General features: G+C 37.5%; 1 protein-coding gene across 1 annotated transcript; it reads right to left on the reverse strand.

The window, feature by feature from the left end:
- On the reverse strand, window positions 1–27,314 carry LOC145771766 (uncharacterized). The gene is made up of 27 exons (XM_082583498.1): window positions 27,218–27,314; window positions 26,223–26,367; window positions 24,801–25,026; window positions 24,152–24,328; window positions 22,534–22,721; window positions 21,873–22,000; window positions 21,217–21,353; window positions 20,087–20,275; window positions 19,758–19,886; window positions 18,778–18,979; window positions 18,455–18,513; window positions 16,933–17,220; window positions 16,345–16,540; window positions 14,990–15,104; window positions 14,539–14,751; window positions 13,875–14,009; window positions 13,419–13,557; window positions 12,432–12,631; window positions 11,312–11,441; window positions 7,723–7,922; window positions 7,075–7,229; window positions 4,752–4,845; window positions 4,179–4,356; window positions 3,457–3,630; window positions 2,587–2,774; window positions 1,874–2,128; window positions 1–1,303 (listed from the first exon to the last, which is right to left on the reverse strand). Exons 1-27 carry the CDS (start codon window positions 27,270–27,272, stop codon window positions 1,078–1,080), a joined length of 4,521 nt encoding a protein of 1,506 aa, XP_082439624.1. The 5' UTR covers window positions 27,273–27,314; the 3' UTR covers window positions 1–1,077.
- Between the last annotated feature and the right edge of the window lie 275 nt (window positions 27,315–27,589).

The following is a 27,589-nucleotide window of genomic DNA, read 5'->3' on the forward strand; positions in this document are numbered from 1 at the left end:
CTAAATTTTTGTCTGGTTCACGTAATAGTTTTTATTCGTATTATTAAGCAGTTTTAACTTTCATTGTATTGTGTCAATGTTTATTGCACCATTTACCCATCTGACAACCTTGATGCTGTTGTCTGCTATCAAAAAAGTTCAGAGGCCTGCGGTCAGACAAACCGCTCCATACTCAGACCCTAAACAAGTCTTGGTTTGGTTGATTTGCTGCAATAAACCACTTTACATGACCAAAGTCGGCATCCTAGAGTCCAGATTTTTTAACACCGCCATTCTAGAGTTTTGAAACATCTAAAATTGGGTAAAAGAAAGAAAACATTTCTTTTAAATTCACACATGGAAATTGTGAACAAAGTTAAATCATTTTTTATTATACATCAACACAAAGTAGCCTACATGGTAGTTGACTTCTTTATTACGACCAACACAGAAAATTTTTTCAATTTTGAAATGGCAACACTGAACAGATTAGATGGAGACTTTAAATCTTCTTTTGTTGGACACATATCATATTAACAGTGGCTTAATGTTAGTAGTTGCCACTAACTACTTTGTACAGGACGAGTTCTAAAAAAATGTTTCTATCTAGGAAGTAGGCTAAAAATTCAATTTTAAGGTGATCTTGATCTTATTGTTCTTCAAGATCAAGATCACACAAAAAAAAGTGATCTTAGATCAAGATCAAGATCACCAAAAAAAAAGTGATCTTGAAGATCAAGATCAAGATCACGCCCATCTCTGGGGCTACAATATATGTAGGAACCAGGCCCAAGACCTATACCACATTTCATGTGAAAGTAAAAGGTGAAGTAGCCCATATAGCGACAAAACTAAAGTGAAGTAATGATTGAGGAAATCTAAATACACATTCCCTACTGCGATAAGCATGCATAAAGGTTCGTTTTTTACAAGCACACAGCCTATGTTCAATCAGTACAATTCTATATAGTGTCACATTGATCATATGGTTATATCACAGACAGTAGCCTAGGGCTAGGCCTAGTCTAATTGTTTTAACCAGCGTGGCTAAATCTCTACCGTGATGACAGGCCGCATTTTCATGAACACGCAGAACAGCTAGACTGTAGCTGTTCCTTGCACGCATTCAATGCAATACAAGCTTCTAAACCTCTTTCTAACAACCTCGTGTTTGCCCCAGTCGTCTTCATTAGTGGCCAAGTCGACTTTGCTGAGGGGTGCAAAGTAACTGTTGGCTATGTTGGATTGGGGTACATAGACGAAACATCCAGGACTTTTCAACGAAAAGGTTACAAAATAGTCGTTCCCCTGAGCCGGCTTTACTCTGAAACAAAACAGAAATTTTTACAATAGCCTACTTTGTTATTCACTCCAATTTCATTCGTAGCCTAGCTTACTACATACTACATTAGTATAGATGCAAGACCTTTAGGTTTCATCCAAAACTTGTTAAGATCAGTTGACTATTTGTACTCGTATCAGAATCTGTTCAATCCAATTGATCCACGCTTGGATTTCTATCTATATCGTCTATCAAAGTAGCCTACCGGTAATATCTTAAAAGTAAAATCAACGGAGTTGAAGAATACATACTGTAACTGTGTTTCGATAAGCTTGGGAAATTTGTTTGAGAGATCGAGGTTATTAGTCTATCAAGTATAATTAGTTCCAGTGAAAAGTAAGCATTTTGAATTGCAAGACATGTAGGTACTTGCCTAGTCGAATAGTTCATACTAAGCATTGCTGAGGGTTTGAATTATGTTAAATTTAAAAAAATAGACTTCATTTTGACACATTGTTCTGTTTGCAGTTTTCTATCTACATTCATTGATTGTTGTTGCCTAGGCTAGCTGTAGGGCATAAACTAACATTCATCATAGCTTAGGCTACTTACGGTAGAACAAGTTCATCGCTCATCAAGCCTTCTTGGGGGACTTCTCCTAACTTTTCATGTTTAAATAACACATTTTTGTTACATCTTGGATCAACATCAAGCGTGTTTTCTCGACGAAGAGCTATTTTCACGTCGGAGACTGCGTAGGGCACGTCAAATCGACCTTTGAAGTGGATGCGAACTCGGTCAGCTTTCTTCAAACGGAAATCTTCATACTTCAAAAGAACTCGAAAGCGGCCAACAATACGGCTGGGACTGAAGAAAGAGAGTGTAGTCTAATACATTTATTATAGTCTATCACTCACATCATTCCAAATAAGATATTGTAAAGTTATAAAACATTTTATAGCTTTGACTGGGGTATCGATTAGATGTGTGTAACTTACGTAGGTTACAAAGACCTTAAACAAGCGTTATGTTGTTCAAAGAAGTGAACTGATGAAATGTGATAAGGTACTTGCAACTGGTAGGCTCTGTAGGTTAATGGCGAAAGGGAACAGTGGTTAATGCGCTTACCGTCTATCTTGAAGGCTTAAATTAGATTTACATGTCAATCAGCTGCAACTACTTTGACCAGAAATACAGTAGGTCTACCTGTTTTTCAAAGAAACAGTCTATGGGCCTCGCAACCATAGATTACGTGCCCGGCCAAGTCAATAGGCTATTAACAGAAAAATATTTACAGTTTAAATCAGACACAAGACATTTTTTACCTGTAAGTTCCCAGACCAGTGTCGCCGACAATGCTGTAAGGAGCCCACACTATTTGGGGCACTAATGGTGCGGTTGGCGTTGGGACAAGCGGGTCAACTGTTGGCTTATTTATTGCCACATCACTATGGATCTCAAAAGGAGAGATGGAGAAATTGGAGAGTTGTTTAGCTGCTTCCGAAATGGTAACCTGAAAAAACAACTTTTAAATTCTTCAAGCTTTGTTCTTTGTTGTCGGTTTGCATAAGAAGTTGCAGAAAGGTGCAAAAGACGACTTGAGCAAAGTTTTAATTTTAAAAACCCTCAAACATTCGACAAAGAACAAAGCGTGGTGAGGTGCTGTATAAGACAAACATAGGCTTTCAGTCACATATCCTATATTTAACTTAAACTGGGTTGTTGTGATCAAGTGAACTCGAATTAATAACTTGTCCGCCCAGTTAGCTTAGTGGGAAGTGCCCGAGTCAAGATCAAGCGGCGCTGGTTCGGCTCTCGGGATAGCCTTTGTCAGTCTGAGGATAAAGATTTAAAACCAAGTTATGGCAACAACAACAAAAATAGAATGACTGAAATAGACAAAGTTGAGAAAAGCTTCGTTTAGGCAAAGTGTTGTTGCCCATGTAAAATACGTGATGGCCTATAGCAGAGCTTCTTCAGTTGTAAATGCTCAACAGTAGCAGCCAATGTTTGTGGCACTATTTATTATTTGAAGTGATCTAAGCAAAACATGCATCTCCATTGGCACCTGAGTATAACAAAAAAGCTGTGGCAATCAATTTTTTTATATTTTATAAGTTTTGTCAAAGCCGAGTTAATTCTGACCCATGGGTACAAAAATTATTACTTCAAACTAATAACTTGTAACTACGTACCACTTTCTTATTGATGCACATTTTACACGCAAATGGATAGCCCATTGTTCTTTTGTCTGGATAAATCTGGTCCTTCGTACCACAGTAGCTCATACTGCCACAACTGGTGTTTACTTCAATCCCGTCTATTGCATTGTCAGTCGCTATGACACCCAAGACCCATTTTTCTCCTCCCTGAGAAAATACACATCATCCTACCTTACAAGCGTTAACGTTGAAAAATTAAGCTTACAAAAGTCTAGAGTGTTAGAGAGTAATCACAAATATGGCATAAAAGCTAACTATAGCCTACTTTGAAGGTAAAGAAAATAGTCGAGGGGATAAGTTTCATAGCATTAATGCAAACCGTAAAGTATTTAATCTATTCAATGTATTTTTATTTGAAAACTCTTATTCAAAGACTAAAGTAAAATACTTGTCCTGAGAGTTGAGACAGCAATTTCGTTCTATTTATTGTAGGCTATACAGGTCAGACAGTCAATTCTTTCACTGTAGATTTTCATCTGATGATGTTTACCAATCTGAAATCAACTTGATAAAGACCTATGCCAAATGAAATAGTTGTCTGTGCTTGTAAGATTTATTTTTTCTATTCAATACTTTGTTCTGCGATGAGATGATTGGAGCTACTCGTTGTCACAGCAAATCCCAAACTAACTCAAGGCAAAGCATTTTGAACCTCGGAGACGTTTCAAGATTAAAACGAAAAACAATTTTCTCACATGCACTCCTCGAGGAAGCATCATTGCGTAAGGCCATCCGCATTCACAGTTGCCTGCAACGGTTTTCTGCACAAACTCCGTCTCTTTGCTGTATGCCACAACATCATGGGTCCTTTTGATGACGGAAGATTCACGATCCAATCTTTTCACCACTGTATGGTCTTCATTTTCTTGCAAACTGACATTGAAATATATTAGGAGAGTAGAGTGATTAAATGTTTGCCTTTTTAAAATGAAAAATACTAAAAATAACATTTAAACATCAGGAATTTTTTCTTATGAAGACGAGACCATTTTAATGATTCTGCTTTTAATGGAAAATCGAAGTAACGATTGTACTAATACACTATATACAAAATCTTTCGTTTCTTATTCTTATGCCACTATAGAATAAATCAACTATAAGATAAGCCTATTTAGTCAAAACAAACCAGAGCCGACGGTCGTGTTTATTTTCGATTCCATTTCCGGCTATTACAAAATCTTTTCGACGAGGCTCATCGCCTCACTGCTATACAAATATCGCCCTAATTTAATACCAATGCCAGCCATTTAACATTTAACTCAGCCTACCAGTGAACAAACTTATCCATCTCGATCCATTTCCTGCGGTTGTCGATGTACCGCTCCTGGCAGATGAAAACCCTCACTGTCAATACTAGTTTGCCTGAAAAAACGTAAAAGACGTTTTGATATCAAAAAGTGCCGTCAAAGCGCAAAATAGCACTTTAAATGTAAAACAGGCATTTGAAAAAAACTAGTCAATAAATGCAAAACACTAGATTTCAATCGGCATCATATGTTTTTATAGAATTGGCATTGTAGAATTGGGATTGGCATTATCTAATAAGTTACAACATTGGCATATGTCAGAGAGGGATGTCCGGGCTATCCTTCATATTCAAGCATTTTTTTTTTAATATAAAAAATACGTCTTTTATAATAATTAAGTAATCATATTTTTATATAAATGACAGTTTAATTGTCGTTATAACTTCGTTTTCTGTCATTTAGATTTTCATCCACTCCAAAAATAAGAAACAGCCTACCTATTTGATATGACATAGGCTTACACAGACAAAATCATTTGTGATGCAAAAAAATGCCACACCAGCCAGTAAAAAACATGTTATAGACCATGTAATGTTTGTGTTAAACTTTTCTAATTCCTTTAATCCAAAATTAACACAAAGTAATATTCATAGCAAGACGATGTGCAATGACATGACATGGTCAACACACGCCATAACCGTACGAGCCAGGGGGGCAGCTGCCCCCCTGTTGTTTCAAAACATCGCGAATTCGGGCAAAATCTTGCAATTATTAGGGCAAAAATTGCTATATGAAAAGCTACAAAATTGCATGAATTAAGAAAAACTCTAAATTAATATATTTTACCTATCAAACTAAGTACAGCCTCTTATTTGCACAAGAAATGTGCCGCAAAATTTTCATTTGGCACACCTGTATTGATGTATTGTAGGCCTATTGCATGGTAATCAAACTGTGGTACGAAATGCATTTAACCAACTGCATCATGCCAATTTGGGCAGCCACCAAAATATGCCTCTAATACTTTTGTGAAACTGCCCAAATCAAAACGCAAAATTTGCTATATAGCTAATTTTATTAATTTTCACAAAGGCATCGTGTTGATTTGAGCAGCTGAAAACATGAAATTATCTGATGAAACTGATTAGTCTGTTTATGCAACTGCCCAAATTAGCGTGAGGCAGTTTCCACAAAATGAACAAATTCAATAATTTTTCCCATTTACACAACTGTATCGTTTAGATTTGGGCAACAAAAAAATGTGAAATTATCTGATCATAGTCTATTTATAAAACTGCCCAAATTGGCATGATGCAGTTGCCTCGGCATTTACAAAGTCTTTAATTTTTTTTCATAATATCCATAAATGCATCATCTTGATTTGGGCAACTAAAAAACATGAATTTATATAAATCTGGTGAATATTTTTATAAAACAATTCGGGTGGAGAAGTTGCAGTACTTTTTCAACCATAAACGGACATAGCTATAAGCAACACCACAACATTTAACAAAAAATGTTATACCTGTTAAATGTAGCCTAATGTTAATGTTGTGGTGTTGCTTAGCTTTGTTTGGTTACTTTTATAAAATTACCCAAATTAAAATGATGCAGTTGCGCCTCAAAATAAAAATAAAATATTTAGTTTGTTTATGCAACTGTGTCATGTTAATTTCACCAACATTTAAAATGCTACTGCTGAAATATATAATCTCAAACAAATCATAATATATTCATTTATTTCAAAGCATTCCAAACTCAAAACCTGCCATGCAAGCTGGCAAAATATTTGCTTTGCAATTTCTTGTGTGAAACATGGCAGCTCCACTTATTTTCATTAATATTTTGACTTCTGTTCTGTGGAGACAGATCCAGTTGTTTGCATTAACTTGACCTGCTTTTTCTGGTTGCAAAAAAATGTTGGCAAGCTGCATGCGTATCTTCAAAGATGAATTCAGTTGTTCTACCTTGATTACTTTGGTAAGAAGTTTTAGCTAGCTGGTGATCTTGTTATGTTAGTTTTTCACTGTTATCATGCACCGCATACATTGTATTTGGGCAATTTCTATAAAAGCGTGCAGGTTTGGGCAAATTTACGTTCTGCCCCCTCAAAATGGTTTGGTCTCGTACGGCTATGACACACGCTGCGTGTATTCCATTAAAAGTGCAACATTGCAACATTTACAGCATTTTGATATGGGTTAAAAGATACCCCAACATAGTTTTTGAATTTACGCAAAATCAGATGTATTCCATACGGGTTTCTCAAAGCAATTTGGTTTAAGCTACACTTTCTACCTCAAAAACAATAACAAGTGAATAAGTTTAAACAGCAACTTCGTACCTGTTATGCCTGATTTTCGTCTCATTCGAATGTGGTAAGAGAAGGGTTCGTGGTTTAGTTTATTGTCCCACTCGTATTTGAGCGTAGGTTCTTCCAGGTACGTGTTAATTGCGCCGTTTTTGAAATTGGAATGCAACCAGCCTTTTTCGCTCCATCTGAAAAGAATGAGTGCTACTTCATCCACGAACAGGTTTACCAGAAAAGAATTGTAAAAAGTACGGCACATTTTAAAGTAAGCTAATGTGTTTTTGCCATCAGCAGTTTCGGCTGACACAACCGTATCACTACCACAGATAGAACGAAAGCTTGTGTGATGCTCCCAGCTGCATGGCAGTGTGACTCCCAAAATATAACCTACTTTACTGTAAGCTACTAAAAGTTGAAGGAAAGCGCTATTTTTCGTACTAAATTCAGTTTTAGACCAAATTATATTTAGTGTTCAATCAATCAATCATTTTATTTTTCGTCATTAACGCGTCCGGGACGAAAAAGATACTAACTACAAAAATCGATATAGACCTACTAGCACGTTAATGAACGGGAAAAGGTGACAAAACCTTGTAAGGTTTAAAACCAGCAAACAGTCATTACTATTTTGTAACAAACATAAAACGAGAGTTATTGAAATTTGAGAATTTTGGAAATTACTCTGCAAAGCCTTTTGGGGCTTTATCGCCAGGAGATATCAACGCATCTGAAGGTTCGATGATAATTCCTGGAGCATCGGCTCCAACTTCTTCCTTGACCCTATCGTTCCAGTTGTGGTAGAGGTTGTCCACTCTTTTATGCCAACGAAAGAATATTGGATCTCGAACTGCGGTTAGGGTGGATCCCATGTAACTTGTTTTCTAGTTACCAAAAAAAAAGTATTGCTATTTGAAATTATTCAATACTAGATTAACTTCAACGTTTTGAAATAACTGAGGAAATGTTTAATTTATCTTGGGCTACTTTAGTTTGCCGAGTCTAGGGCCATCAACGGAACGGCAAGGCAGCAATTTTCGGATTCACCTTCAAGCAGTGACGATCGGTGAGGGAAAGCAAGGAAAGCAGTGCTTACCTGAGCGAAAACTATGCAAAATATAATGACTGATTTCTAGGTTTAACTTTTTATTATTTTTATCACGTCTATTTTAACTTGAAAATTAGGCTACTGTATTCGTGACTAGAATTACTCGTAACGCTTGTGAGTAGTCTAAGTCCTCACCACGCCGCATGTCTTGCCTATAAATGCCAATTAACGCAAGCGCTCCTGTCAGAAACAACCAGTGAGGCTCCAGGGAAGCAACTATCAAAGTTGCTTTCCCCAGGTTCAAAAATGTCAAAAAATGCCTTCGTTTTATCCAATCCTGACTCGTTTTGCAAAACGTCACCAGCTGCTTAGCCAATCAGATGTGTTATGGTTAGAATTGCTTTCCCAGTGACGTCAATGCGTACATTCGCTAGACTAACTCGTCAGAATGGTCTCTCGTCACGGTACACAGCACAGCATCATAAAGCCGAAATAATTGTTGCTGTTTTTTGATGTCTCCTCGCCATGTACTTTAGCCTACTAGCTTTCATAGTCATGCCTTTGCCCTTTTTACAGCGTTGATACAACGTTACTTCGCTAATGAACGTTCAGGTGCGGATGCTTATTTAGTTCGTTAAGCTTCTATACGCAGGAGGCAGTGGCGCGGGAACTATTTTTCTCTAGGGGGGGCTGAAGCTGCCATTAGTGTTGTGAGCTTCTGGAGGGCTTCGCCCCCCAGACCCCCCTTGTGTAGGGGAACGTTTAAAACTGGTAGCAACTTTTATAGGTCCCTCCTGTGTGTAAAACGACGCCAAAACACACACATTGTAAGTTGTAAGAAACGAAGAACGGCAGCAACAAAGCAGCTGTTTAGGAAATTAAAAAGTAAACGAACAAATTAGAAAGTGATGTGAAAACGACAGTTTGTGGAAATGAGTTCTCACACTCTTTCGAAGATTGCCTTTCGCTCAGGTTTTTCTCTAACTTATATGAACTGTGTCATGAGCTTTTTGACATCGACAGCGTTCAAAATGTTTTGGTGGACATACATCAACGCAAGATGAGTACGGTAAGTCTGTATTGTGTCATTGAGCTTCTCAACCACGTTTTCAGGCGTCTTAGAGCAGAAAAAGAACTTTCTGATGATGCAGCTGAAACCGGGAGGCAAAGGCAGAGCTCCACGAATTTTCACGTTTCTTTGAAAAGATCAGTGTTGAAGGGTTTGGTTGCGATAGTATCTCAGCAACCTTTTGAACGGAGTTTGCGGTTTTTCCACTTATACAGCATCGCTGAACAAGGTAAGTTCCGTTTTAGGCGATTTTTTCTGATGGCATCCGGTAAGCTGATCTCAGTATCAGATTCTTCCTCACCGTTTGCACAGCTCAGAATGGCCTTTTCTCTGGTGGCTGCTGTAAGCAGATCCACCTGGTCGAATCTTCGATCAAGCTCAGCTTGAACAACTCAAGGGCTTTGATGTATTGCCGTTTCCACGCTCCTTCTCCCGCAGACGACAAAGCATCCGATTCCTCTGTGTTTCAAAATTTTGCTGAAGTTTTGCTCACTCGGAGATCCTTTGGCGTCTTTAGGTTATTGGCAGACGCTGGGACGTTCGCTGCTTCCACAAGCTTGGAAACGGATTCATCTTTTCTGAGATTTTTGATCCGTTCGCGGAAACTGGTGATGGATCCAAAGCTGAAGAAGCGGAGATCTTCTTGTTTTGGAGCTGTCTAGCGACGGCTTCTGCAGGCTGAAAAACTTCACCTCTGCAGGTAATCGCAAAATAAAGCCGCAACGTGTGTGCTTATTTTACCAAGCTGAATAGGCTATCTTTGCACGTGCGTCTCCTTCCATTGCACTATCTTCTGTCATGTCGGTCAGACATTGCAACAGGAGAGGGTAGCACTTAACAACACGAACGAGGGCAGAAGCACGAACGCACCAACGAGTAGGACACAAACCCAGAAAATTGCAGGCAACTTCATCGGAACCAAAAAACGACATGAATAAAGATTTACGTTTAGACGATTCACGAATTACAACTGCCTTGAACGAAGTTTAAGGCATCGGCAATAAGCCTCACCTCCTTTACAACGTCTTGCAAAATCAAATCGAGAGCATGATTACTGCAGTGAATGTATAACGATCCAAGGCATAATGCTTTAAGTTCGGCCGCACTCCGTTATAACAACCAGATCTCTTGCTGTTCTATGCTGTAAGTGTAAAGTGAATATTGCAGAATGATGTCCAATAAACGATGGAACGCCGTGTTAGTAGGCAGGGTGGCTGGAACCGCTACTGCGAGGTATAGTTCCCTGTGAATGACGACTCTTTATTTCGAATGATGAGCGCGATCACACGTAATAGGAACTCGATCGATTCATCGTAGCAATTATTGCTCGAATAATTTTTCTGAAAATATGTTATGTACCTTAAATTATCAGAATTTTCTAGGGGGGGCTGAAGCAATTATCCAAAATTCCAGGGGGGCCTAAATTAGCTCTAGGGGGGCTGAAGCCCCTTGAGTACCCCTACTTCCCGCGCCCTTGGTAGGAGGCAAACTTATCTAGCTTTTTGTACAAATTGCTTGCGGTTGTAATGTTTAGGCCTAAGTGTTAGTTTTTGTAGTGTAGGCCTAACTGAATATCTGAGAATAAACATTCATGACGATTTAAATATTTAGACAACTATTATTTCATGTCTAACACTGGATTTTGGTCCTGCAACGTTAAAATTAAGATTGTTCATGACTTCTAAACATTAAATGAATGTATGATCACCACATAGGCGAAACACAATTTGACAGATTTTTATTTTTGATTTGTTTTGGAAATGCTCTCAGAGCGCACCAAATTGGAAGTGTTTTTCAAAAATATCTGGGGGAGGCCCCCCAGACCCCCCGCTGGAAGTGTTGCCTTCGGCAACACGCCTTCGGGCTTCGCCCGACAGTTACGCTCTTCGTGCCTACTACCTTGCTGCAGCATATTTCCAAGTTGCTTTCCCAAAGGTTTAAGCCACCGAACGTCACTGCCTTCAAGCAAGTCATTAAGTGTCCTGCCAAAGACTTAATCACGCACCATTGATTGGTGCAAACCTGTTGATTTGCTGAACAAGTAATAACTGTTGGTTTGTGGCCGAGGTAAATACTATTGTTTATAATATTGAACAAATAAGAGTATATTATTTTTGTAATAAGCTACAGTTAGGCTACATTACAGTATCACGTACTCCCCGGGGGATGTCAACGGTTTGACAGAATGCCATGTGGCCAGAGTTGTGCAAGCTCCCAAACTCTCTTCTCCAAGTGGATGAAGAAGCTTCGAGAATGTGCCCAGCCAAGTTTGAATTCATTTTAAGCCTGAAAAACATGCGTATTGATGCGTAATGGTAACACACAACTGTTCGATACCAAGAGTTTCTCGGCAGTCGAGTGGAGCAAGAACTTAGCGATAGACACGTGTTTCGCCCATAAGGCTATTGGTACCGCACCACTAGTTCTTGCCACATAGTTCTCAACCGCTGCTTTTGCCAGTCAATTGAAATGAACCTTTGTGGAAAGAAAACAATTGAACTAACTGTCGCTAAGGATATGCACAGTTGAGAAAGAACGATCTTCCTGGCGTCAGCACTACCTGACTATTACTCACTATAAAACAGCGAGCATTGTGTTTCGCTAACCATAACGGGGTGGCCTCCACACTAGCCATCAAGACTTTTCCCAAAAAAAGAATTAAGTTTGTTTATTTTTATTGTGTTCTGACGTTAAATTCCCAAGGTTTCAATTGCTTTGTTTCGCAACTCAAACAATTGAGAAATCCTCTTATTTCGATCTTGTTTCGAAATGAGAATTGCTTTAGTTTTGCTCAAACAAGATCCATTTCAAACACCACAAATTAACACACTAAAGAATCATATTTCAACGTATCAAAACGCAACTTTGTTATCTATTTTATCGATACGTTGAGTTGGTCTATGCTACAGTAGGCCTATATGACAAAGCAAAAATGAATTTGTGGAACAGGATCCTCAAAACTTGTTTTGATTTTAAAAAAGATACTACAAGTCTTGTTTTGCTAAACTGTTTGAAAATCTTCAGCTTGGTAAACTTTAAAGGTTTCTTGTAAGTAATTTTGCCAATGAATGAGACATAGCCTAATGCTGTTTGAAAATATAATTTCTTATTTTAATCGTGACTGTTTCTAAGATTTTTTTTAAAAGTTTGTAAAGTTTATATAGAAACCGAAAGTCTTTAGACTAACACACGTTGTTTTTGCTATTCTAATAGACCTAGTCCTAGGTTAAACCCTGTCGTAAAACTCCAGTCATAAGTTTACATCACTGCACGTACGCTCCGAATTCCCGCTTCGGCAAAACACCTTCATCATAACAGCTTAGGATCATCTGCTCCCAAATCAATCCACTTTTCCGTTCTGGAATGTTCCAGATTTGCTTTTTAGGTCGTGGAATGACTTCTCTGTTATGTCTGTCTTCATGGAATTCCCAACCAGCATCAAATCCTTCCGGTTCCACTTCTTCGTATTCATATGGCTAAAAAAGATAAAGGATGTTTAGGTATCAAAAGACCAGTAGCATTGATTTTAGTTAACAGCAAATTTTTTAATCTTTTGTGAAATAAAAATTTAGAAAAGCAACAATAATCTTCACTGTATCATTGGAATCTTATTATTAGGAAAGAAATGAAAAACTCTTTTTTGATCAACGTTTATGAAGGTATTGTCCGAGTTTGCTGCGACACTTTGAAGTTTAAGGCTACGAAAGGATGATAAGAGTACGGTATTAAGAAAAGTTTGATAAAAAGTAATGGGTGAGAACAAAGCTGTTAAGAGGTTTGTTTGGGGCCGGTACAAATGAGATCGGAGGCTTCCAAAACAAGACAACTCTAAACACAAGATACCCCTTAAACACAAGACATCTCATGAGAACAAACAATTAAAGCAGGAAAAAACACAGAATACTAGATATTTATAGAATATGTTTTAATACAACGTTTTAATATCATTGTTTTATGTTGAATGACGTTTGCCTCCCCAACAGTTGCTTTTTCCCCCTAGAACATTCTTTCTAGCTATGTTATTATCAGCAAGCTACAGTATATTTTAACTTGTATCAGTGATTCAAAGTTAAACAAGTTAATAAAATGTCAGAATTATTAAAAGCTTTACCATTTCAAGGATTACCATTTTCAAAATTTGCTTAGGCTTACCAGTCTATTCACCTATACTTGAAATAAATAAAATTCCGGAACTAGAGTAAATTCGTTTTCTTACGTTTGATTATCATTCTCTTTGATTAAGATTTTATTTGATCGACTTACTATTACGGTCGGAAGTCCCCATGACTCTCTTTCAGCATCGTACCGGGCCAGAAGCTGGGCGTGCATGTATCCAAAAAGCTCTCCTTGGCGTTTTGTATCTTGAAAATGGCGGCCGCCTCTGTACACTGCGTGCCAATGTCTGCAATACCAAACGAAAGAAAATATTTCGTTGCTTTGGAAAAAAACTTTCATCCATAGAAAGTGGTATATTGATGAAAAGTATTTTGTTTGCACATTCATTATTTAGTGACAGTAGTCGTTGGAAATTAGTGTTATATTGAAAAAAAAATTTAACATACAGTTCTGTTTTTTTATCTCATGACTGTTTTTTTGGTCTAATACGATGTCTACTGTCTTGAAGTAGGTAAAAAGCAGTGTCTGTCAACACTTGGAGTATTAAAAAAGTCCATAAAGTAAGATCAAAACAAGAGGAAAAGTAATCTCAAAAGGTTTGACCTGTGATGGTAATTGAAATCCCCATCACATCTCCAGTAGTTCATCCACTGTTCTTGAGGCTGCCCTTCTCTCTTGGTTTGAACTATTGCAGCTTTCGAGGTCATGTCTTTGTTTCTTTTGGGTGGATCTGGATATCTGTCACACATGAAAGACTATTACGCCTACTCAATGCTTTAGTTCTCAATATCACCGACGACTTCAAGAGCGTTAGTTAGAAACATTTTTTATCACGGCCACTAGGCTCCGCTGATGTCTGGGTGGTGAGACGTTGGCACCTCGTTTGAAGGGACGTCGGTTTGACACTTATTGAGACCATCTATCTGTGTATTGGCAAGACACATAATGACACGTTTAAAGACGGACATACAAATTGGCTTCTTTGTCTTCTTCATTTCTTAAAAGAAACCTTTAACCTCGAGACATAACTTAAATACGGCAACAAACTGCGCTTGTAGATATAATTTACTAAAGTTGGGTTACCAGCATTTAACTTGATTCATATTTAAAAGACAAATCAGATCTTTAAAAAAATCTTGCAACAAAAAAGTAAAGCTTGTGCAGTCTATGATATTCTATGTCTGTTTTTGAAATCATAAAATGTTTAAGGTACAGTAATTTCAAAGTAATAACTAATAAGTTTGATTCATGAAACACCGCTTTTTACCTCACATTGTGCTTCTTTGCAAGCTTGCTGTGAACAATGTACGTTTCAATTGCCCATTGATAAACCAGGTGATTGACCTCTTGGCTTTCAATGATTCCCTCAGCATAATCGAGCACTGCGTCAAAGTCGTCAGTGTCATCTTCGATATTCTCAAGATCATGCACAAAACAAAACGAGCGTTCCTGTTGAGTGTCATCAAAGTTGTTGAAAGGCCTGAAATTATTACAAAATGTTAAATACAGAAAAACACAAAGCTTATTACAACAAAAACATGTAAAGCTATAGACATCACTTAACGTTATGTAGTGTATATGCTACAGTATAATTAATAGCCTACTGTGCACCCTAAAATATGTTACTTCCGTATGGTACACTACCACGCTTAGTTAAAATACACGCAATTCAACAGTCTGTGATTATGTAAACATCTAAGTCTTAGCTTTCCAAGTACATTCCAAGTCCAATTCCTGATTTATCCTGCTTCCCTTCTGCAACATTAGACGGAACCCAAAATATGAGCTTCTCAACTCTTTCTTGGTAACTTGGTACCTCTACGGTTGCTTTCCCTGAATTTATAAGAATGATATCACAGACTGCTTAGAATGTCAAAAATGAACCATCAAATGTTGAGGTTTAAAAATGTGTAACTGCATTAAAGCAAGCGATGCCGAATTTTCAAGCAAAAATGATTTCACATTCCATGGAATTGTAGTGATTTTTCCTCACTGTCAAGAGAGATTAAGTACATTGCTCATGCTTACCGAAAAAGTGAAAGTAATTTAATTTCGAAGTAATCGAGCAAATTAACTGCAATGTTTTGCGTCCTACACAAAGACAATTGGTACAATATGTTTTAAGGCAGACCTTTTGTTACTTTTAATGCCACACAATTTTCTCACTCATGTTTACCCTACTTGCATTTATTTTCGAAAGCGTAAAAAGAAAAAAAAAACTGTTAATAGCGATATGCATACGCCATTGTGTGTAGCCTACATTGCACTTTGATTAAAGATCATTTCGTCATAACATCGACAAAAAAACTTTTGAATAACTATATTTAATGATCGTTTATTTATTGCTTCTAAACGTTACAAAACTGGATCTAAACTTCTGCTGACTTCAAAAGAAGCTTTTCACCATAACAAAATAATTAAGTTACAAAAACGTTGCTATTGCTTTGTTTCATAATATTGTCAACCCAGTCACATTTGTTAATTGAAGCATTCTTCAATTGCTGAGTATTCTTATTCTGAAAGTTAATTTTAGCAACTCTTGTTGATGTTGTTTGTTGCTTGAAAAGTGTATAAAATAATTGTAGGTACAGTAGTTTTTAAAATACATGAAATGTGAAAACGAGAATTAAATACTTTTTTTTATCATGATTTTTATTTTCAGCCAAAAGATGCGTCAAATCGAAGTCCGCCCCGATAGCTCAGTTGGTTAGCGCGTGACTTCTGGAACGAACAAGCTGCAAGATCAAGCAGCGCTGGTTCGACTCTCGGGGTGTGCGCTTGAGCAACGCACGTCAAGGACTGCTCTCCATTCACCGGCATCCAATGGGTGGAATAATTCTCAACAAGACTTCAACTATCGGAAACTTCACTCTGTCAATCTCGGTGACCGGGCCTGCGTCAGTGATTCAAAGCCTCTACAAGTATGCGAAACTGCCAGGATTAAGCTCTGCAAGAAGCCTTTCCAGTCCGAGGATAAAGATTCAATCAATCAAACAATGAAATAGGCTACACATAAACAATACTTGCAATAAATAATTTTTAATTTGATTTTAAAAAATCGCATAGCTATTACCTGGATGATATATTTTCTGCCATTCCCGTGAAATACGTTTCACAAAATCAAAAACGACGTCTCTGGAGACCAGATCAGCAATCAGTTGATTATATTCCACTTCTGCTGCTGGGAAATCACCCAATTTGCATAAAATAGCTGCTCTTTCAAGGACAAGCTTGCTGTAATGTGGGTCATCAATTACGTCATCATCCCACTGAACAACAAATACAACTTAATTTCTTTAACATATCGAATTTAAATAAGTAACTTGTTCTATTGTGTTTGTGTTGTAACAAAAGCAGAGTCAAACCAGAAATAGAAAAACCTAGATATTTTGAAACGGATGCGCTGCTTAGAATGTACGAAACTTACACAGCCTTGTCTAGTAGACATAGACAAAAAGCCTCGCCACCAAAAAAAAGTTAGGCTTGAACGTCTACTTTTGTATCTGGATGTTACACCCAACTTCTTTATCTTATCTTCTATATTTTTAAAGTCGTTACAATGAGGACACTTGAAACTTTGTCCGGATAAGAATCTTTCTGCTTCATTTCAAACTTTAAACTTTATACAATATAAAGAAGCTCAAACCCAAAAATTTCTTACATTATGTCTGCAGTATTTCACAAGGTCTGCGGTGTCTTCAATCAACTTTTCGGCGGAAATGAGTGCGGCTGACCGTTCAAGTTTTCTGGTTTTGGAACGCTTTTTAGGGTAGCCTTTTCCGCTTTTCACTTCAATCACTTCCTGGTTTAAACCTTGTAACAGGTTAACGATATCTTGAAGACGAAGGACTTTTTCTGCGATAGGCTTTGCAATGAGCTGCTTCCAATAGTCAATAACCTTGGATGTGTAGCCTGAGGCAGCGCCATTAAGGGAAGCAGAGATCCTCACCTAGACGTAAATGTAAAAGTGTTCTTGTGTTTAGTTTCTGACGTCACAAAAAGAGAGATCTTTTTGCAATCTGTTTGGTATTATGATACTAACGAGGAGGGTGTTAAAAAAAGTCTGAAGATTAATAGAAATCGAACCTTTATTAGGGTTAAATGAATCAGAATTTAATAGGTTTATGAAACAATGCAAGCCTAAGCTTTGTAGCCTGTGCTACCATCTCCACGGAGTTGATGCTCCTTAGTGGTCCTACTCGAAGTTTGTCTCAAAATGAAAAGTTGTAAATTTTGAAGGAGTACTTGTTTGAAGGAGAGATATAGCTACGGGGTTTTGTGGACAATTGTCTCCCAAAGGCTTCAGGGTCATAGAGTTGACACAAGCAAATTGAATTAATGAAACACTCCATTATCAAAAATAGTTTGATAAGCAGACAAACACAATAGATAGGCCTATAAGCAAGGTACTGCTATTTTGCATTCATCAAATGCTGGCATTTGCACAACAATCTAACCTCTTAGTGTAATTTATTAGGAATCGATTTCGCTATAGTAATAACATCTTCAGCTAGCACATGTAAAAAATAAACTTTGAAAAGTACGTAGAACGAACAAATAAAGCAAACTCCGATATTATTAACACGCATAAAAATTCTATTTTAAATAGATGGTTACATAATATTAAAATCAAAAGCTGCAAGCCTATATCCTAAACTGATGTTCTGCCACGATTTCCAACAATATACTGGTGCAAAATTCAAGAAATGAGCATATACTGTATCATCCATCAAGTAAATTACAACAGTTCAACAAGACGAATACAAAGAAAAACACAGTTTAGTTTGCAGTCCATTGCCATAAGTTTACATTGATATAACGTCGAAAAGAATAAAGTGTGAATGGGCATGGTTTGTTTTGTTTTATTATCTTTATCCTGCATTACGGGAAAGCGGACTTGAGCGCTATGCATCGGTGTACGCCTTCCGACGTACACCTGACCCACGCTGCAGCCGACTGCAATGTCTGTTTCCGGTTGTCTACTCTACTTATGACTTAAATTTGGTACTACCCATTACTCGAAATCGATCACTGGGTAGAGGCAATTATCGTAAAGTTTCTTGCCCAGAGAAACAACAGCAAGAGCGGGTGGCTGAAGTCGAACATGCAGGCTCTCGACTGCGAACCCAACTGTTAGCGCTTAAGGCTTATAAGCTTATAAGCAATTAACAAAAAATAATTACTTGGTCCTTGGTAGTTTCATCGTAGCTGTAGTCATCGACAATAACAACAGAGACAGATTCTAAACAGTTTAAAGTGTGATTAGCTTATTCACATGTCAAAACTTATCAAAATGATGACATAGGTTGGTACAAAAAAGCAGTTTAAATGATTGCAATAAGAATCGTGGCTTGTGGTTGAAAATTACCGGAATAGATTTTTTTTAAATGAAATGTGCAATATACATTCTTTATCATAAAATGCTAAGTGATTGGCATTGAAATAGCTTAAGGAAATTAACAACCAAAAAAATAAAAAAGTAGGCTAGTTATAAAAGTAGCTGCACCTGAAGCAACTTTAAAGCTACCAGCTTCGTAGACAGCTTTCACAGTGTAAGTTCCAGCTTGGTCCATTATTGGCCCTCTACTGCCACGTATCAAGGGGACAATGTCAGTATAAACATCAGAGTAGTCCCTGCTGCCATGATTTCCAAGAATCAAGTAACGACGAGTTGGAGATTCTATGCCGCTTACAAAAGGCTTTGCCACCTACAAAGCATGAAATTTAAGCTTCCTGTGACTTTTCTTTGATAGACAAAATCAATGAATTGTTCGTCTTTTAAAAACCATCCGTTGCTTACGAAAAATCGAGGCTTTGTATAAAAAAAAAAACAATGAACGCAACAAAGTTGATTCATTTTGTTGGTTATCGCCGTGAGCTCAGCGATCGTTTTTACCTAGGAACAATAACTTTGCTCCCAGTCAATGGAAATTATGAAAAATAGGTTTTTATTTTCTATTCTACTGTAATTTAGCATTCCACATAAAGCAAACGAGCCTTTGAAAAAAATGGGCCTTTATAATCTGATTGCCACATTGAAAATGAATGAATAACCCTTAAAAAAAACAGATAATTGATAGCAACTTGATAGGATTGAATTGCATAATTCAAAAATACATGAAATGAAAAGATAACTACATAAATTCAAACGTTTTCGGCAAAAATTTCCTTCGAACGTTTTTAAAATCTCACGCTTAAGTGATCACAAAATTGACCATTTTCAAAGAGTCGCAACTTGAACAGTACTCACTCAATTTTTCTCAAATGGATCTTGTTTTGCTTGGACAATTAAGCTCTACAACTGTGTAAAAGTGCATGAATATCAGTAAGTATGGGTGACAGCATCCAAAATTTCTGGATGATTTCACAAAGAATGACTCTTAAACCTTTATAATATTCTGATATGCTACAATGCAGCAACACATCTAAACGTTTATAAAACCAAAGTTGACATTTAAAAATCTACCACAAATCTTTAATTCTGACCTGGACTTTGCCGGATGGATCGCTGACGAACACGGTCAGATTTCCTCCGCATAGCGTCAAGTCTGGATCTATTTTGCAAGGCAGGACACCAACATTGCGAAGAGACGCTTTAAATTCAACAACACCACCCTGTGCAATGGCATTCGCATGAAATTTAGTTGCAATTGCATGTACTTGATAAACATTTTTAAAACAATTTTAAGTTTTGAAACCAAAGTTCTCAAGACTTTTCTTATCAGGAAATTTCAACCCTTGTCTTCTCATACAAGCCTTGTCAGCAGTTGAAAGATAAAGTGAAAGATGTTGAACGATGTGAAATAATAGCCCACCTTTGGAAAAGGTAAAGACCTAAACTGGATGTTGAAAGTTATGCAATGGTCAATTTCAGTTGGTACTTGTCCATCTAACTCTGCTTCTTCATCTCCACCAAAGGATGATATGTCTGGAGCGTCCGATCTTGGCTGACCGGAAAAGACAAATGGCGATCCGGTATTGGCAGCGTAGCGATCCTTGAAAGCCTGAATGAACAAGAAAATATGCTTTTATAAACAACAATAGGCTGCAAAACAAAGCAAGCGTTAAAATTTACAAAAAAGTGAATAAAAGAAATAATAATAGGCTACGGAAAGGGAAAACAAACTCAATTTCTATTTTCTGTACCAGTAACGAATCCTAAGGGAGGATTGCAAACTCCAAACTCCTCTTTTTGAGACATTTGTGATGTCATAATGGTTCAATCAGTAATAATAACAACAATAATCATGATGTTTTTGATCGTCAATCGTCATTCATATCTCAAGGTCTGGGGTGAGAGAGTTCACAACCTCCATCTAGCTATTTCAATTTCAGATTATTTATTTTTTCTGCTGGTGAATAAACACAAATTTACACAACACAATAACCAAAAATAATTCACACAGCAAGGATGGCAGCGAAAGACTAAAAGGTCACTAAAGTCATCTGCCACCCAAACATATTAGCAAAACACAAAACTTAAGGAACATGTTACCGGTACTTAACATAATACAGGGGAATAACAAAAACAAAGCAACATAAAGACTATGTGCAAGCAGATAATCATATGATATGTTTTAGGAGTGATTACTGTAGCCTACAATTTTTTTTACAGAAACATTTATATTTAAACTTAAAAGTACTTTAAGATGTTTCTTTTAGTTCTTTTGTATTTGATTCCATAATTATACTCCACTGCGATGTATCAAATATTGTCAGTTGAACAGCCGAAAGATTTTTGGTTAGAACAAGTGAAAGAATGCAATTCTGCCAATACCACATTAATGCGATACTTTTGAAGTGCTCACGAAAATTGGTTTCTTTGCTGCCAAATTGTTAACACGAATTCTTCAATTAGTGTTATCTTGGACTCGATTAAAAAATAACCCCTTCTGACTACGTCATATCTGGGCAACTGGAAACATTGAGATAATCTTGCTTTAACCTTATCAGGTTGATGACGAAGGATAAGAAGTTCTTCGTCACTGAAAGTGTATTTGAACTTGCTGTAAAACATTCCAGGTCCATTGAGAGCATCATACTTCCAAGCGTAGTTCATCCAGGTAAGAGAATTGGGATTTCCTTTGAAAATTAATAGTAGCCTAATATTCAAGAATGAATTTACACGTGTAGTCAAAGAGAAAGTAAACAATAACAAATTTTGCTGACATTTCTATGAACTGGAAAAATAACTTTCAGACATGGCCCTCCACATTACAGATTACTTACAGTTTAATATCACATAGTTACAACATATGCGTTAATTAAAGTTAAAGCTAAAGATGGTGACAGATCCTAGGACCTGCTGGGTACTTCTGACAAGTAGCCTATTGGCCACCAAATTCTTGGTAAGATACTCGAAAGGGCGTTAGGTTAACACCCCGCTCATATACACGCGGCCGTGTCTTTGGTAAGCTACTTAAAGCCAAGCCTGAAGGTGGAAACAAAGATTGGCATCCCTTACCTTCCGGTTAACTTAATTTAAATTCTCAACTACCGGGTGTAAGCTTGGATACAACAGAAACATTGGAGAATGACGAAAATGAATGGCGATATAATGTATTTTGGGAAAACTTTAGACCAAAAAAGTGTTAATCTCACCAATCTCGAAAGGGTGGCTCAGTCCAAGGCAGTGTCCGCATTCGTGAACCATGTAGTGGAGGAATCTTCTTGTTGCGTTTGCTTTCACTTTTGAATCCTCACTATCCATTCCATTAAAGGACGTGTGACTGCAAAGAATGCGTCAGGGCAATTGCAGAAAATTTGATGTGATTTGTAATTAAAAAAGAAGCACGAGCTCATGAAAATACTGTATAACACGGGATTACATGTCACGTTCGCTCAAAGAATGCTAGATTAAGACTAAGAGTGAGACAGCTTATTTAAAAAAACATTTTTTTTTTAACTTATTGAATAACTTGACTTCCTTTAAACTGTTTTGTAAAGAGTTTGTGAAAGAACACTTTTCTATGTTGCAGTGTGTGTAATAGGCTACAGCATAAAGCATATGGCAATACCAAATCAAGTAGGACAATTATTGCATCACTTTTATCTGCCTTAGCCTATAGCCTACGAATGTTGGTTCAGTTGATTTTAAATGTTTCTCCTCGGACTGACAAAGCCTTTGATAAGCTATTCCTCGCAGTTTAGCATACTTGTAGAAGGTTTGTGCAAAACCTAGATCTTTTTCTTCTTCTTTTTTACTCGTATTCATGTTTATCAATTAAATATTCCTCCAAATACAAATCCTGTACAATCTTACCCAGTGAAAAGACCAAACCCATGTTTGCCGTCCTTATCAAAAGAAAACCCCATGTATCGGGAGTCGGGGGGTCGAGTTGCCATGAGACACCAAATATTCTCATTGTCTTCCTCATGATCAAAGTAATCCTCCATAACTGCGAACATGTCCGCTTTGCTCCATCTGGTATCAGGAGTTGGATCTACAACCTTGATAAGAAGAAATATTATGGTTTGATTAGAATTGAACAACAACCTGGTTTCAGTAATTTGAACGCCAACTAAACATTTCCTGGAATGGAACCAAACTGGCACACTGTATCAATCCCACATACCTCGGTGTCAAATTAGATAGGTCCCTCACATACAAATCCCATATCGCAAAAGTAAGAGCTAAGGTGGCTTCTAGAAATAATATTTTGCAGAAACTCGGAAACTCTGATTGGGGTGCCCTCCCTGACACAATACGGTCAACTGCTTTAGCCTTATGCTATTCGGTTGCAGAATATGCTTGGCCAGTGTGGGAACGCTCAGCACATGCCAAGAAAATTGACCCCATATTGAACCAAAGCTGCCGTCTGATTACAGGTTGTCTCAAACCAACCAACATCACGTCGCTGCACATTCTGTCTGGAATAGCTCCCCACAACATCAGAAGAAGCGTGACCAGCAGAAAGGAAAGATCTTGTCAGGACATAGATTTGAGACACCCACTGTATGGCCAAACTCCAGCACACAGGCGTCTGAAGTTAAGAAAAAGTTTCCTTGCTTCAGTTGTCCCATTAGGTCATGACGACGTCGCCGCCAATGTGCGGGTTCAACTATGGCAGGAGGGACTGGAAGCCGGACTGACATTGGCCAATATGGAGCTCACACCCATGGAAAGCCTTCCTCCCGGAAAACGTAAACCGTGGAAGTATTGGCGATGCCTCAACCGCTTAAGAACTGGTATTGGCAGGTGTAAAACCTTGATGAGACACTGGGGGTATTCCATGGGGAGCACAAGTTGCAAATGCGGACAGGAGCAAACGATGCAACATCTACTCGAATGCCCTGACCTAAAAGCAAGGTGCTCTGCACAGGATTTGGCCGAGTTCAACGATAGAGCAAGAGCCTGCGTGATGCTCTGGGCTACGGCCGTGTGACACACGATGAAAAAGAAGTAATTTGAAGAGATCTGCAGTAGCTTATCAAAGATACCAAAAAAATTTCTGGATTTTTTGTCACTTTACTTCAAGTAGTTTTAACAAGTAAATGCTGGGTACTGGGTAGGCTAAACTGTATATGTGACTACATGAAAACGTGCTCCAGTGCACTATGTTGTAAGCATAGCCTTCTGCCCAATGGCATAAGCGTATAGGCCACAGATATATAAAAGCAAAATTAGAAGATTAGGCCTATTCTTTTAACGAGAACTTTTTGACTGATTTAAATGACTTTAGTTGTTAGGAAAGCAATTAATACGTTTGTTGATCTAGGTGTATTTTTTCTGGGCATCTAGTATCTCTGTGAACTCTATTCTCTGGCTCTATTCAACCATGTGATTAAAAATGAGAAAAATTAAAATAAGTAAGTTTAACGAAGCTACTATACTGTATTTGTGATATTGAGGAACTAGCTCTTCAGAAATCTATCATTACCTTTTGGCTATCCGTTGATTTATAGATTATTTTCAAACCAGCATCTTCAAAAGCGGAATCAATGGACAATTCTCTTGACAACATATGAAATGAGGTTCCTTTGTAGTCTTTTAGTTGGATGCTTGGCCAGATAACTTTTTCAACGTAATCGATATCGATTTTAACTTCTTGAAAAAACTGCAAAAAAAATTAAAATATAAAATGGAAAAATCATACAAGATTTAAGTGCGAGCTACAATAATGGAAAATGTGTATTGACCAATGACCAATACCTAGAAGCTAAAAACTCGAACTTTGAAACCAGAGAGGTTACTTTTTTCAAACATAAGCACACGAAACTCCGCAACAACACGGCATTTAAGAAAACAAAAATTGCAAACGTTGTCGGCTATTCAAGAGCTGATTGTATAGCCGAAAACGCTTTCTAGTTTTATTTATCTTTATCTTGTTATATGCTATTGTTGCTGAGTTAGTCTACTTAAAGTTGTATGCGTTCTGGAAACTAAATACGACTGAAGTGGAGGAAGGTCTGCAGATTGAAGTGAACAATCAAATATGAAGTTTGTGATTTTGGTAACCAGGTATTCAAAAAGAAATTATTCAAAATTATTCAAAAAGAAAAACTATTTCGGACAATATGAATTCGCACCTGACTTGTTCTTGGGACTTCAAGAAGACCAAGCGATCCATCGTCAATGAGGATTGTGACGTCAGCAAGTACGAATGTGCGCGTGCGCCTAAATCTGATCGTTATTTCACCTTCTCGCTTTTCCCCATCACTCAGCAACACAGAAAGGTTGGCTTTGGCAGAATCGTCTCCAATAACTAAATCATCTTTGTTGGAGTGAAAAAAGGCGGCAGAGGCATTGCCAGACCTGTAGAACAAAGGCGTTTATGCAAAAGACCAATTGTGGTCACCGAAACTTTTACCAAAAGCTCATGGTTTATTTTGACATAAAGTTGCTAATGAAGAATTTTTTTTCAATTCATTTTGGAATTCAAGTTTCGTTATGCGTTCGAAACAAAATATTAAAGAATTTTAAATCGTGGTAGGACCAAGTACAGTAATTTGATACATCAGTGCAGAGCCGTTGAGAGAATTATTTGGGTCCGGTACCAATCATGAGATCCTCGGATCCCAAATCAAGAGGCTTCTAAATAAAAGATAATCAAATAATAGTCTGCACCAAGAATATATTGTGGTTTCATCAAGTTTCCCAGGCCCTTTGTTTTGAAATGTTAAGGGCCCCTAATATCATATCGGGCCCTGGTTTAAAAGTACACTCTGGACTCCCCTGTCTATACTACTGTCACAGTTCACCATGTTTTTCGAAGGTTCAGTGTCACAAAATGAACAAAGCGATTACATATCGCTTCTTTCCTAACTTCATAATGCCACCTTGCTTTTGCGTATCTCACGAGTCAATGATGTCAAATACACAATCACGGCTGCACCAGGGCTGCAGGGCTGTGTGTATTTTGAAATCCGTCGTTTTGGCGCAACACTTTGTGTCGCGGTAGCATTAGCTTTCGTTTCAAATTAAGTTTTCTGTAAAAAACGGTTCCCGACCCCCGCCATAAAGTTTGACAAAAGACAAAAACACACCCATCTTCTAAATAGGCCTTCGGCAAACACAACCCATACACAAAACAGCACAATTGGATACAAAGTGGAACCTTAGAAAAGAATACCGCACATGGAAATCTTAGTAAGTCATGCTTCAATAGTTGTTCTTCGTGATCGACTAAACATCAAAAGAAGTCTCTTTCTCCTGTGCACGGACGAATTAACAACCATAAACAATAAGCAAATAACTTATCGCCAAGTTCCAGTGGCCCTAATTTGCAATTCTCTAGCTTTTCCACAGCACGAAACTAAAGCACGACTGTCAAACTATGCCACCTAGCCTAATATGATTTATAAACAAATATGATATAGGGAGAACAAAATAAAACTAGGCTATAGCCTAAGCTACACTAATTTTGCAATAGGCCTAGGCTACTATGTAATTGCAATGAATGCTTTAGCCTACTGTAATCTTAATCAAAACAATAAAATTTGGTTTCTTACCACAAAGGTTTGTTTTCTTCTTTCAAAACCAAAGTACCACTGATGTGGTTTAAGCTTTTGCTAAACGGTCGAGCTTGGTCAACATCCACCTTTAAACGCAATCCTCCCTTTTCAAATAATCCACTGACTGATTCCGAAAAGTCAACTGAAAATGTGAAAAAGAACAAATACAAGTAGAGATGGAGCCTACCAAGAAATTTGTTTCAAATTTGCTTCCGGGTACGGTCGAAACTAGCTGAAATCCAACCAATAATGAAACTTAAAGCCAACGTAATGGTTGATAGCTTACAGTATAAAATAAACAAATAAGATGATCATCTAGCATTGGGGGAGTGGAAAAGATAATCAAATTTGTATTCTAAATAATCATAACTTGACATTTTTTTGCAAATTTTGATCAAACATCTTTAAACATTGATTAGGAATAAAAAATAACTTAAAATAATCTAACGTGAAATTAACTCGACGACAAAAAGCACTGTTATTGTACATGACATTTTTAAGGGCATTACTTTTGCCAATATCTGCTAAATGTTTTTTAATTGGCCTTCGCCCGGAGGTTGAAGATTAAGATGAAGTGGACGGGAAAGCAAATAAGTCAATCTTTGTATTACCCTTCAGGTTATTTCAGGCACGTAATTAGCCGCAAATTAGCAAATAGAACAACAAGATAGAATTGCACTAAAAATACGGACAACTAATTTGCAAGATTACTAAACATGGTTGTTTATTTTATTTTACAGGAAAGCTGCACGGCAATAGCACTGTATTGAAAATATCATTTTGGTTTGTGTCGACGTCCACGTTTGTGTCTATGGTCCAATGTCCAATAAATGTTTCAGAAAAAGTAAAATCACATACAGGAGACTTAGCTTTCTCTGGCCTCGGGCTGGAATTGCATATATCGATCATGTAAGTTTTAAAAAAGAGCTTTCTTACAAACCTTATGTCTGCCTCGGCAATTACGAAAATGTTCACTAGATTTGTCTACTCACCGCCTTCGCCTGGACCCATCAACTCCGCTCCTGGGTAAAGTGACTGATCATTCATGCTCGTGTCCTGAGATGCTCAAAATATTCAAAACTAGGTTCCTGCATTGATTGAATAGAATACTGAAATACTCATAATAATTAATTCAAAACTTTTCACCAAACACAAGCAGGAAAGTACGTACAGAGTGGCGGTCTTGCTCAGTGGCCGAGTGGTTTCGCTTTGGGCTCTAGTGCTGGTAGATCTGACATAGATTTCAGGTCGGGTCAAACCATTGAAACCAAAGACTTTAAAAAACGGTACCGATTGTGTTCTTTCTTACACAACGCAATGAGAATAAGTCAGGTAATAATGTGGTATCCTAAGTCTAATATAAC

The sequence above is a fragment of the Aplidium turbinatum genome, chromosome 6, assembly GCF_918807975.1.
Source record: "Aplidium turbinatum chromosome 6, kaAplTurb1.1, whole genome shotgun sequence".
NCBI lineage: Eukaryota > Metazoa > Chordata > Ascidiacea > Aplousobranchia > Polyclinidae > Aplidium > Aplidium turbinatum.

Excerpts from the sequence above, each read along its gene's own strand:
- LOC145771766 (XM_082583498.1), bottom strand. The coding sequence starts at position 27,272 with ATGAATGATCAGTCACTTTACCCAGGAGCGGAGTTGATGGGTCCAGGC. Across the intron at positions 11,442-12,431 it reads CCGAAGCGGGAATTCGGAGC|GCTTAAAATGAATTCAAACT; the intron begins GTACGTGCAGTG and ends CATGTTTTTCAG. Across the intron at positions 2,775-3,456 it reads TGTGCATCAATAAGAAAGTG|GTTACCATTTCGGAAGCAGC; the intron begins GTACGTAGTTAC and ends TTGTTTTTTCAG.